Source organism: Mandrillus leucophaeus, unplaced genomic scaffold (assembly GCF_000951045.1).
Source record: "Mandrillus leucophaeus isolate KB7577 unplaced genomic scaffold, Mleu.le_1.0 Scaffold744, whole genome shotgun sequence".
In the NCBI taxonomy this organism is placed as follows: Eukaryota; Metazoa; Chordata; class Mammalia; order Primates; family Cercopithecidae; genus Mandrillus; species Mandrillus leucophaeus.
Window position 1 is genome coordinate 1,528 of NW_012108075.1, and position 12,091 is coordinate 13,618.

General features: G+C 38.0%; 1 protein-coding gene across 2 annotated transcripts in view; it reads left to right on the forward strand.

Moving 5' to 3' along the window:
- Window positions 1-9,906: 9,906 nt before the first annotated feature.
- PLSCR4 (phospholipid scramblase 4) overlaps window positions 9,907-12,091 on the forward strand; it is a 32,104-nt gene continuing 29,919 nt past the window's right edge. Inside the window, exons 1-2 of one of the 2 annotated variants that reach the window (XM_011966110.1) lie at window positions 9,907-9,941; window positions 11,586-11,613. In XM_011966110.1, coding sequence (XP_011821500.1) covers window positions 11,607-11,613 — 7 coding nt within the window. In that variant the 5' untranslated portion in view covers window positions 9,907-9,941; window positions 11,586-11,606. Of the gene's footprint in view, window positions 9,942-11,244; window positions 11,478-11,585; window positions 11,614-12,091 lie in introns of those variants that run through there. The other variant, XM_011966111.1, reaches the window with a different exon arrangement.

The following is a 12,091-nucleotide window of genomic DNA, read 5'->3' on the forward strand; positions in this document are numbered from 1 at the left end:
CCCCAAATCATGTCCTTCTTACATTTCAAAATAAAATTGTGCCTTCCCAACAGTCCCCAAAGTCTTAACTTATTCCAGCATTAACTCAAAAGTCCACTGTCCAAAGTCTCATCTGAGAGAAGGCTAGTCTCTTCTGCCTATGAGCCTGTTTGTTTGTTTTTTCTTTTTAAATAAAAAAAAGTTATTCCCAAAATACAATGAGGGTAATGAGGGTACAGCAATTGGGTAAATACTCCTGTTCCAAAGGAGAAGTCAGCTGAAAGAAAGGCTGCACGCCCCATGTAAGTCCAAGTCCAAAACCCAGCAGAGTAGTCATTAAATGTTGAATCTCCAACATAATCTCTTTTAACTTCATGTCTCACATCCAGGGCACACTGATGCAAGTGGTAGGCTCTCAAAGTCTTGGGCAGTTCCACCTTTGTGGCCACGGCTGCTCTCATGGGCTGATATTGAGTGTCTATGGCTCTTCCGGGTGAAGACTACAAGCTGCCGGTAGCTCTACCATTCTGGAGCCTGAAGGATGGTGGCCCTATTCTCACAGCTACACTAGGCAGTGCCACAATGGGGACTCTGTGTGGAGACTCCAACCCACGTTTGCCCTCCACACTGCTGTAGGAGAGTTTCTCCATGAGGCTCTCCCTCTTTAGCAGGCTTATGCCTGTACATCCAGGTTTTTCCATACATCCTCTGAAATCTAGGCAGAGGTTCCCAAGCCTCAGCTCTTACACTCTGAGTACCTGCAGGCTTAACACTACATGGAAACCACCAATGCTTAATGGTTTCCACCCTCTGAAGCAGCAGCCTGAGCTGCATCCAGTGCCCTGTTAGCCATGGATAGAAGTCCCCAGCTGGGATGCAGGGAGTAGTGTCCTGAGGTTGTGCAACATGGCAGGGCCCTGCCCCTGGCCCAGGAAACCATTCTTCGCTCCTAAGCCTCCAGTCCTATGATGGGAGGGGCAGCCTCAAAGGTCTCTGAAATGCATTCAAGGCATTTTTTCCCATTATCTTGGCTAGGAGCAATTTCTTTCTTTCCAGTTATGTAAATTTCTCAAGATTGCTTGAATTCCTCCACTGAAAATGAGTTTTTCTTTTCTACTGCATGGCTGGGCTGCAAATTTTCCAAACTTTTATGCTCTGCTTCCCTTTTAAATATAAGTTCCAGTTTTAGGTCATTTCTTTGCTCACGCGTATGAGCACAGGTTATTAGAAGCAGGCCACATCTTGATGTTTTGCTGCTTAGAAATTTCTGCTGCCAGATACCCGAAATCATAATTTCCAAGTTCAAAGTCTCACAGATCTCTAGGGCAGGGCACAATGTAACCAATTGCTTGGTTAAGGAACGGAAATACCTTTGCTCTAGCTACTAATATGAAGTCTGTCATTTCCCTCTGAGACTGCATCAGCCTGGACTTCATTGTTCATATTACTATCAACAATTTGGTCACAACAATTTAACAAGTCTCTAGGCAGCTTCAATGTTTCCCTCATCTTCCTGTTTTCTTCTGCGCCCTTCAAGCTGTTCCAGCCTCTGCCTGTTACCCAGTTCCAAAGTTGCTTACACATTTTCAGGTATCTTTATAGCAATAGCCCACTCCTTGGTGCCAATTTTCTGTATTAGTCCATTCTTGCACTGCTGTAAAAGAATACCTGAGACTGGGTAATTTACAAAGAAAAGAGTTTAATTGGTTTACAGTTCCACAAGCTGTACAGGAAGCCCGATGCTGGCAGTCTGCTTGGCTTCTGGGGAGGCCTCAGGAAACTTACAATCATGACAGAAGGCAAATGGGGAGCTAGAACTTCACATGGCTAGAGCAGGTGGAAAAGAGAGATGGGAGAGATGCCATACACGTTTAAACAACTAAATATCATGAGAACTCTTATCGCAAGAACAGCTCTAGGGAGATGGTGCTAAACCATTAGAAACCACCCCCATGACCCAATCACCTCCCACCAGGCCCAACCTCCAGCATTGAGGATGACATTTCAGCATGAGATTTGGGTGGGGACACAGAGCTGAACCATATCATCATCTTTCTATTTTCTTTTTCCACATCAGTGGAGGTTTTTCTGGTTCTTTTTGAACTATAATTTTATATTGTGTTGTAGTCATTTTGCGTATTATTTTATGAGATTCTGAGTCTTACCGAAATGCCATGGAGCTAATTGATTTTCTAATTATTTTGGCAGGCAGTTGATCCACTTGGATTGAGGCCAAAAGTTCTGGCCAGCCTTTTGTGAGTTATGATTTCAACGTCAGTTCATTTAATATTGAAAGTCTTTGCCATGATATTTCGATCTCTTTAGTGTGTGCACAACCCTTGGCCAGTCTGAGACCTGAGCAGTCATCTCCTTTATTTAAGTTCTAAAGTCTTTGTTAGGATCAGATGTTTAGGATCAGATCCATGCATTCATTACTCCTGGATTAGCTGAGGAGTTCATAAACAACTTTATAGGGACAATCCCAAGCTGCATCTTCTTCATGCTCTCCTTGCTACTTACCAGTTTTCTGGGTCTCTTCTATTTTGTTTTTCAGCCAGAAAAAATGAGGTTTTATTTACCCTTTTCATCTCTGTGTGTCCGTCAAATTCATTTGCATTCAAGGCCAAATCACAGGAAGGCAGAGAGTAAACATGTGACAAGGTGCACCCCATTCTTTTGGAGCCACAGCTCCTTATGTTAAGAGGAAGATTTCTCTCCTTTAGTGTTTGCCACACCTGCAGGCCTTCTCTGATAAAATTACTGCTTTCTCCACAGTGAGACTTCCAGGATCAGGGACATGACAGAATGGAGAAAGTAAAAAATTTAAAAAAAAAAAAAAAAAAAACGTGAATTTTCCAACACTTTTTGAACTTTAGGGATGCTCATTCCCCTGCTCGAGCCAGAAGTAGAGGGCTTCTCCTGGAGCTGTCTGCATCTGGTGTCTACTACTATGTTTCAGGATGCCTTGAACCACTATTGGGCCGGGGATACCAGAGAAAAATATGAAGCTTACTCTGGTTTGATTGTACTTTTTCTGGTCTTCTGTCCCATATTCTTGCTACTTTTTAATTTCCAGTGTCTTCAAATAGCTGTTCATTCGTTCTGTTTAGGTTAATTAATTGTATTTAGTGGGAGAGACAGGTTGGTATCTGTTTACTGCATCTTATCCATAACTGGAACATATGACCTATTATGTTTTTTGGGTTTTTTAGTTCATGGGTAATTTCTCTTCAGACTATAAATATATTTCAAAACCTTTACCAAGTAGAATTTGAAAAAGAACACAGCAGAACAGCCTACTTTCCTATTATAGGGTATAGTAGTGAGACGTGCTTGATAGTTTGAAAGCACCGTGAGGGTGAGGGGATATGAAGGAGAAGGCAGCAAGTATATAGAAGGTAACTTTCAGTAGTGTTTGTTTTGTAGAATACTAAGTTGGCCTCTGATGCTGGTTTTTTGACCCATAGTTTCCAGGTTATAGAGTTATAACCTTGAATGGGTTGCTTAAACTCTGTGAACTTCTGTTTCCTGGCCTGTATAATGAAACCATAATAATTCACCTATGTCAACATATATGAAGTTCCTGGCACATCATAGATGTTTAATAATTCATATCTAAAACTTAAAGAAACTGAGAGTTTAAAATATAGCAGGTCATTTGGAGTCACAATCAGTAGGTAATCCTTAACATCTTTATAGCCAGCTACTCCTTTAAAAAATGCCTTAAAACTTCACTATAAATATTAGAAATTTTCATTTTTAAGAGTCTCCATTTTCTGTTGGGCCCCATTCAAGTTAGCTTTAAATTGAAATGTAACAACAGTTATCTGTTCAAAAATTTTGAAATATGACTGTTTTACCCAGCTTTTCTAGTGCTGTGATTTACTGTTATAAATAATTTAATGTATTCAGTTACTTCTACATAGCAGTGTTCCCAAGATAGTATGTGGCCAAGAGAATTATATTTTGTAATCTATATTATAAGCAGCAGCACAATGAAATAATATAGATAAATGCAAAAGTGACAAAATTTGTAAATTCAAAGGAACTGTCTCCCATGTAAATTAACTAATGATAAAAAAGCTTTTAAATAAATGAAACTTAAAAATATAAAGCCTTGTTTTTGTCAAAGAAATTGATGTATGTAAACTTCATCAATCTTGTGGTACATCATCATCCAGAATTTATAGGCAGTCAAATACGGGGAAATGAAAGCATGTCCAGAGATGTGGAAGCATAATTCAAGCTTCTAATGTAGATTTTCTTAAAAGATGTAGCATAAGTTTGTACACAGTAAAAATACCTCATTAGGCATTATTTATTGGGTACCTACCATATGCAGACATGACTCTATGTACTCCAAATTGGAAGAGAGGAAGTCAAACCATCTTCACAGATTATATGATTCTGTACCTAGAAACTTCCATAGTCTCTGCCCAAAGGCTCCTAGAACTGACAAACAACTTTGGTAAAGTTTCAATGTACAAAATCAGTGTACAACAATCAGTATCATTTCTATACACCAGTAGTGGCCAAACCAGGAACCAAATCAAGAATGAAATACCATACACAATAGCTACAAAAAGAACAAAATATCTAGGAATACAGCTTACCAGGGAGGTGAAAGATTTCTACAATGAGAATTACAAAACACTGCTGAAAGAAATCAGAGATAACATAAAAACATGGAGAAACATTCCATGCCCATGGATATGAAGAATCAATACCATTAAAATGGCTCTACTGCCCAAAGCAATGTACAGATTAAATGGTATTCCTATCAAACTACCAATGTCATTTTTCACAGAATTAGAAAGAAATGATTCTGAAATTCATATGGAACAAAAGAAGCCCAAATAGTCAAAGCGATCCTAAACAAAAAGAAGAAAGCCAGAGGCGTCACACTATCTGACTTCAAACTATATTATAAGGCCACAGAAACGAAAACAACATGATACTAGTACAAAAAACAGACATATAGAACAATAGAACAGAAATAAAGCTATACACTTACAACCATCTGATTTTTAACAAAGTCAACAATACCAATCAATGGGGAAAGACTTCCTGTTCAATAAAAGGTGCAGGGATAATTGGCTAGCCATATGCAGAAGATTGTAACTGGACACCTTCCTTTCATTATATACAAAAATCAACTCGAGATGGATTAGACTTAAATGTAAGACCTAAAACTATAAAAGCCCTAGAAGAAAACCTAGGACATACCATTCTGGACATAGGCCTTGGCAAATATGTTGTGATGAAGTCTCCAAAAGCAATTGCAACTAAAACAAAAATAGACAAGTGGGACCTAATTAAACCAAATAGCTTTTGCAGAGTAAAAGAATAGTATTTCCTATCAACAGAGTACACAACCTACAGAATAGGAGAAAATATTCACATACTAAGCATCTGACAAAGGTCAGATATTCAGAATCTATAAGCAATTTAAACAAATCAACAAAAACCCCATTAAAAAATCGGCAAAGGTCACGAATAGACATTTTTAAGAAGAAGACATAAACGTGGTCAACAAGCATAAGAAAACAGGGTCAACATCAGTAACCATCAAAGAAATGAAAATCAAAACCACAATGATATACTATCTCATACCAGTCAGAATGGCTATTATTAAAATGTCAGAAAATAATAGATGTTGGTGAAGTTACAGAGAAAAAGGAATGTTTATACACTGCTGGTGGGAATGTCAATTAGTTCATCCACTATGGAAAGCAGTTTGGAGATTATAATAGAACTGAAAACAGAACTAGCACTTGACCCTGCAGTCCCATTACTGGGTACATACCAAAACGAATATAAATTGTTCTACCAAAAAGATACATACGCTTCTATATTCACTGCAGCACAATGGCAACAACATGAAATCAACTTAGTTGCCCGTCAGTGATGTACTGGATAAAGAATATATGGCACATATACTCCATGAAATACTGTGCAGTCTTAAAAAAGAAGGGAATCATGTCCTGTGTAGCAACATGGATGCAGCTGGAGGCCATCATCCTAAGGGAATTAACACAAGAACAGAAAAGCAAATACTGTATCTTCTCACTTATAGTAGGAGCTAAACATTGAGTACACATGGATACAATGAGGAGGACAATTGACACCAATGCCTTCTTGAGGGCAGAGGGTGGGAGGAGGGTAAGGGTTGAAAAACTACCTGTCAGTTACTGTGCTCATTACGTGGGTGATGAAGTAGTTTGTACACCAAATCCCATTGACACATAATTTAGCCATGTAACAAACCTGCACTCATTCACCCTGAACCTAAAATAAAAGTTAAAAAAGGAAAAATAATAACAAAAGACTACACCGTTAAAACATGTTTTAAATTTCTTCCCTTATGGAGCTTATCTTCTAGCTGAAGCGTCAATCCAATTTAATTCTCTTTAAAGTTCTTACCTCTTTAAAACTGTTTACTCTTTTACTGCTGTGAATTTTCTTCCTCCTGTCCCTCTCCTTCTTTCCCTCTCTCAGTGTCCTTACTAGGAGGCTCCCTCTCCACTGTCCCACCTCTTCTGCTTCTCCTCACTCTCTCTGTTACACAGTAACACCTCCAAGCAACAAAAAGACAATAGTATTTCCTTTTTGGTCCAGTGACTTTGTTGAGCCATAGTAGGATGGCAAAGACCCCAGCACTCCCTTTCTAAATATGATCTCCCCTTGGGCCACTTTCCAGGGAGGAATGTGATCAGTTCACAATATGTTTTTAAGAATTTTTATTATTATCCCTGCATGCATACACATAGAAACATAAACCTGCACACATGCACACATGCACACAGGAAATCCACCAAAATTTTAAGAAGAGTTATTTTGAGAAAGTTGAATTAAGGGTATAGTCACATTTTTATACTTTTATTTCTTGATTTTCTGAAAATGAAAACATATTACTTTTGTAATCAGAAATATGTATGTGTGTGTACCATTGTAACCATTACACAATTACTATTATTATTATTATTACTATTTTTAGCAATCTAAGTACAGTACTGCAATTCATTCTGACTCTAAACACCCAGAGTTTGCAACTCCACAGTCTTAGGGGCCTCCTTCCTAACAAGACTGCCTTCACTTAAGACAAGTTTGAGGATCTCCGGGCCACCCACACTTCTGACCAACTAGCTACAAATTCAGGTGTTCCCATCAACCCCTCAGGTTTGATCATTTCCTAGAATGACTCACAGAACTCAAGAAAGTGCTCTACTTACGATTAAAGTTTTATTATAAACAATAAAATCAGGACCAGTCAGTTGAGGAGATCCATGGGGTGAGGGCTAGGAGGGTCATGAACACAAAGCTTTCATGCCTTCTCTCTGTGGGGTTAGGATTCATCACACTCCTAGTACATTGATGTGTTTACCAACCAGGAAGCTAACTAGATCAGGTTTTTTATTGGGATTTCATTACACTGGCATGATTACTTGAATTATTGGCTTCACGGACTGAACGCAGTCTCAAGGCCCCCACCTCCCTGGAGGTCAGGCAAATATGACATTACTCAAAGCTCCAGTTCTCTAATCACATCATGATTCTTTCTGGCATGATCGGCCTCCCTATTATGTTGTCACCTTAGCAAAATCTCAGGTATGGTCCAAGGACCCACCAAGAAAAACAGAAACACTGCTATTACTTGCAAATTCTAAGAGTTTAGAAGTTGCTTTCCCAGAACCCAGGGCAAAGACCAGAATAATTCTCTTTTATGCAATAGTATGTTACATGTAACAACTAAAATTGATTAGCTATCACTTTCTATAGAGACAGAAGAAAATAATCAATACATCAGACATTTAGCAACATCTAGTAGATACTTCATTTTAAAGCAAGGTGTATACATTTTCTTAGACCTATTAGCACTTATATTCACCCAGCCTAGATACTTGTGATATATTAGAGGGTTTATAAAATTTAAACATTTAAAAAATATTTATATTTTTATTTAGTTTCCTAAAGACTTTCTTATAAATAAAGTGTTTTACTACTTCTAATTACTTACACATATATTAGCTTAGTTGCATCTTATACCATGAAGTACTGTATAAACAAATATTCAATTTTCACAGTACAAAATTATTTTTAAAAACCTTAATATTTATATGTTGATATAATGAACACTATATTATTTTAATTTTTGGAATATGCCATTAACATAATCTTAATTTTCTGATCTTTTTAAAGTTTACTAAAGGACATCCATCGTCTGCATAATATAGGTAATGTCACTATCCTGAACTGAAAGCAAATTTTGTAGCCACTTAAGGTGTACCCTAACTCATTTGTCTTTCATTTAGCTGCAAATAGGAAAAGCCCTTTGGCAATGTCTCCATTTTTTTTTTCTCCCCACTCCTTCGACTTTGAAATTCTTTACAAACAGTGCTCATGAAATCCCATTTGCTAGAACATTACTGGATATAGAAGATGGGAATTAGTGGTGTCAGCTCAGAACCCAGAGTAGAATCTTACATATGGATGCTCAGTAATACGTGCTGAGTTGCTGACTGGCAGACAGCTTTTTTTTTTTTTTTCAATACGACTATTCAACACACACATTTATTCTTGGTCTCTTCATCAGTTAGTATGTCTTACTAGTGAAATAGTAGTAATAATGCAAGTTTATTGAAGATTTTTTTATATGGTAGGCACTGTTTTAAGTGCTATACAAATGTAATTGTTTTAGTCTTCACAATATTTCTGTGAGGTTGATCCAGCCATCGTCATCCCCATGATTAACAGGATAACCTAAGAACAGATCAGTCACTCAAGATTACACAACGATCAGAAAAAGACCTGAGATTTGAACCCACACTCTGGACCACGGTCCATACTGTCTGAAGTGTGCTGGAATACACTATTTGTAGTCACACAATCTTCTGCTTTTCTCCAGGTATTCTTAAGGGAAGATTAAGATGGACAAAGACTATAATCTCCTATCAGTTACATAATAAATACAAAAGAGATATCATGGTAGCTGATATAGGACTTTGCAGGAGCGAGATATTTTTCTTGTCCCTGCTAAGAAGCAGAAGGAATTGTTCATTGATCTGCTTTCTTTTCTCCTTGCAGGGTTAAAGGCACTGGAGACAGACACGACCCAGAGTTTTAGAATGCATATGCCATTTCCAAGCCTTGTGCCTGGAGATTCTCACTGCCCAGAGCCTCCCTTGTGGAGAGGCCAGGACAGCTTCCAGTAAATACTCTACTGTAAAGATCTAATCTTCCTTTTGAGTTTTGCAATTGAATTTTCAAATACCCCTGGTGTGAGTTCTAGAACTTGTGGTTTTATTGAGTTCTGAGAGTGTGTCACTGTTTACAATGGTGAAATTGACAAGCGAGCATATAACACAGCTGCGCTTGTTGGGTGCTGCAAGTGATATCCATTTAATAGCATATAGTAAGATACAGCACTCTTGCTATAGAATGCAATTTAAGATATCAGGGCTGCCTTGCAAGGCAGCAAACCTCAATCTCACCAACCTTGTCCTGTCTAGCCCATGTCTTCTTTCTCTCTTAATTACATTCCAGGCAGCCCAGATTCCCCTGTATGCATATCATGCCCCTAAAATACCAAGGCCTCTGCAATTAACAGCTCTCCAGACTTTGTAATACTAAACTGTTATGGAGATACAGCTCAGTTTCCCAATCTGGTTTCTGACAGATATAAAGCCAAAAATCAGTTTTTTCAAGGTAAGGCACTTTTTGTTGTTGCTAAGTGATAGGGAAATCTGAAGCGATTCACTGAATATTAAAGGAGGATTAAGTTAGCATTCATGCTTCTACCAACTGGAAATTATCCTGTCTTGCACAGTATTTTGGCTAAAACTATGTTGTAAAATTTTATAAGAAAAGGAATAGAATATAGGGTGGTGAGAAAAAAATGCTAGCAGCTCAGACAAGATGGAAGGTAAGCAGAAGGCACTGTACAACAAACTCCAGCTCCAGAGGTGAGTGGAGATGGTGCAAGACTGGTTAAACTTTCACCCATCTTGGCAAGACAATCATTTCAGCTGGGAATCTGCATACTGGCTCATACTATGGCAATTTTCATGGAGTCAGCTCAGTGCCCATATTGATGACTCCCTCATACGGTGTTTGAATGCCTCTTTGACCTACTCTAACTTGATACTTTTTTACTGCACTTGGACGACACAAATGACTCTGCATTCTTATAAACATGATCACATATTGAAAAGTACATAGGCTTAGGATTTAGAAGCACTTGCCTTTAGCAGATTTGGCCATTTACACATTAGAGAGTTGTTATAATCAGAGATATATGAAAAGCATTGGGCCCTTTGCCTAACATTTGATAAGCATTCAGTAAATTATAGTCTTTGTTGATATTCTTTTTGTTATTTGTCATTACTCAGAACTCAGAAATTCAGATATACTGAAATTCCCTTCTCTAATAATAGCCACTTTTTTTTGCCTGATTGAATTCAGAAAATTTTACCTTCACCCTCATTCCTTGTTTCAAATCTCATCTCAACTTCTAGTCTCCTTCTCTGAGTTATTCTCATAATGTTCCTATACATATTTTTAATTTAAATGTTTAACTTCTTTTGGTCTCTTCCTAAACATAACATGTCCTAGTCTAAACTTTCAATTTTTACCCTCCTTCATCCCCACTATCCTCCTCTCTAGTTTTGTTAATAGCATCACCATCAACTCAGTTACCTTGGGCTAAAACTCAGAATCCTCTTCCACTCCTCTCTTTACCTTAGTCCATCAGCAACTCCTGGAGGCCCTGCTTTCCAAACCGTGTCATGCCCCTGACCACTCCTAATCCTCTGCAGTGTCACCTCCCCTGTCTAAGCCGGCGTCAGCTCTCACCTGGATTGCTGCTGCCATCCCTCACTGCTCCTTGCTTCTACTCTTTCTCTCGGTGTATGGTGTCGATCAGATCTGATCACTCCACTGACTGAATCCTCCAGACTTCCCAGTACCAAATACCGAAAATGCCAACCACCTTGCCATGGCCTTCAGATGAGATCAGACCTCTCTGTCTCCATGTCTTACCTCAGTTCCCTTCACTCACAGTGGCCCAGTCACTCCTAACCGCTTTCTTTTTTCCTCCCATCAATATCTCAAGCTCACTGCCATCTCTGACCCTTTGCACTAATTTCCTATCTTCCTAGAACTCTCTTCCCACAATTGTAGTGTAATGTTTATTTTTCATAGTTCAAACAGCTCAAAGGTCACTTCCTGAGGCAGGCTTTCCCTGACTCTCCTAGAACTAACCATCCATGTTTCTCTTAAGCCTGTTACATTGTTTTCCTCATAACTGTACTATCTATAAAGTTAAACTTCAACATTTCTTGACATGTTTTTTAAAATCTCATCCTACTACAATATACACTGCAGCACAGTAGGCGGCAGAGTGTCTGCTTCACTGCTGTACTCTCAACATCTATTTAGTGCCTCATACATCATAGGTGCTCAATAAGTATTTGTTGAATTAAAGAAGGGACAAATGTAAAGTAACTGGAGGTTAAAAAAAATTACAGAAGTCCTTACCTGTGTCACTGAGTAGTAATACTATTTATTATGTATATATTTCAAAGGCATTAACATTTTTTATTTTTCAGGATTAATTGGAATTCTTCAAAATGTCAGGTAAGTTTTTGTGAATAAATTTGAATATGCTTTATTTTCAAATGTGAATTTTGTGATTATTTTCCCTAAAGGGGGACTTTATTTCATTTTGATTTTTTTTGTTTAACATTTGGCGAATATAAATACACGTGTGTGTGTGTTGTGTATATATGTGTGTGTATATGTACGTATATATTTATTATTTATGTATATAGACGTTCCTATCATTGTCAGAAAAAGATTAAAAAGAGACTTACAGTGGCGTATGTATCTACTGAATAATCTTTGAAGTTTGTGGGGAAAATTAGGTAATAAAAAAAGCAAGATTAGGAAAGCGGTTCTGCAAAGAGAGGTTGTAGTAATAAAGAGCCTGTGGCAAGGCCCTGCCTTGGTAGAGGAGGGTGAAAGTAGGCCTTGTATTTTCTAGTAGCTTACATAATAAGAGAAAAATCACATTTATGGATTTTTGTTTGCTAGGAGATAAAAGTCAACTGGTTGT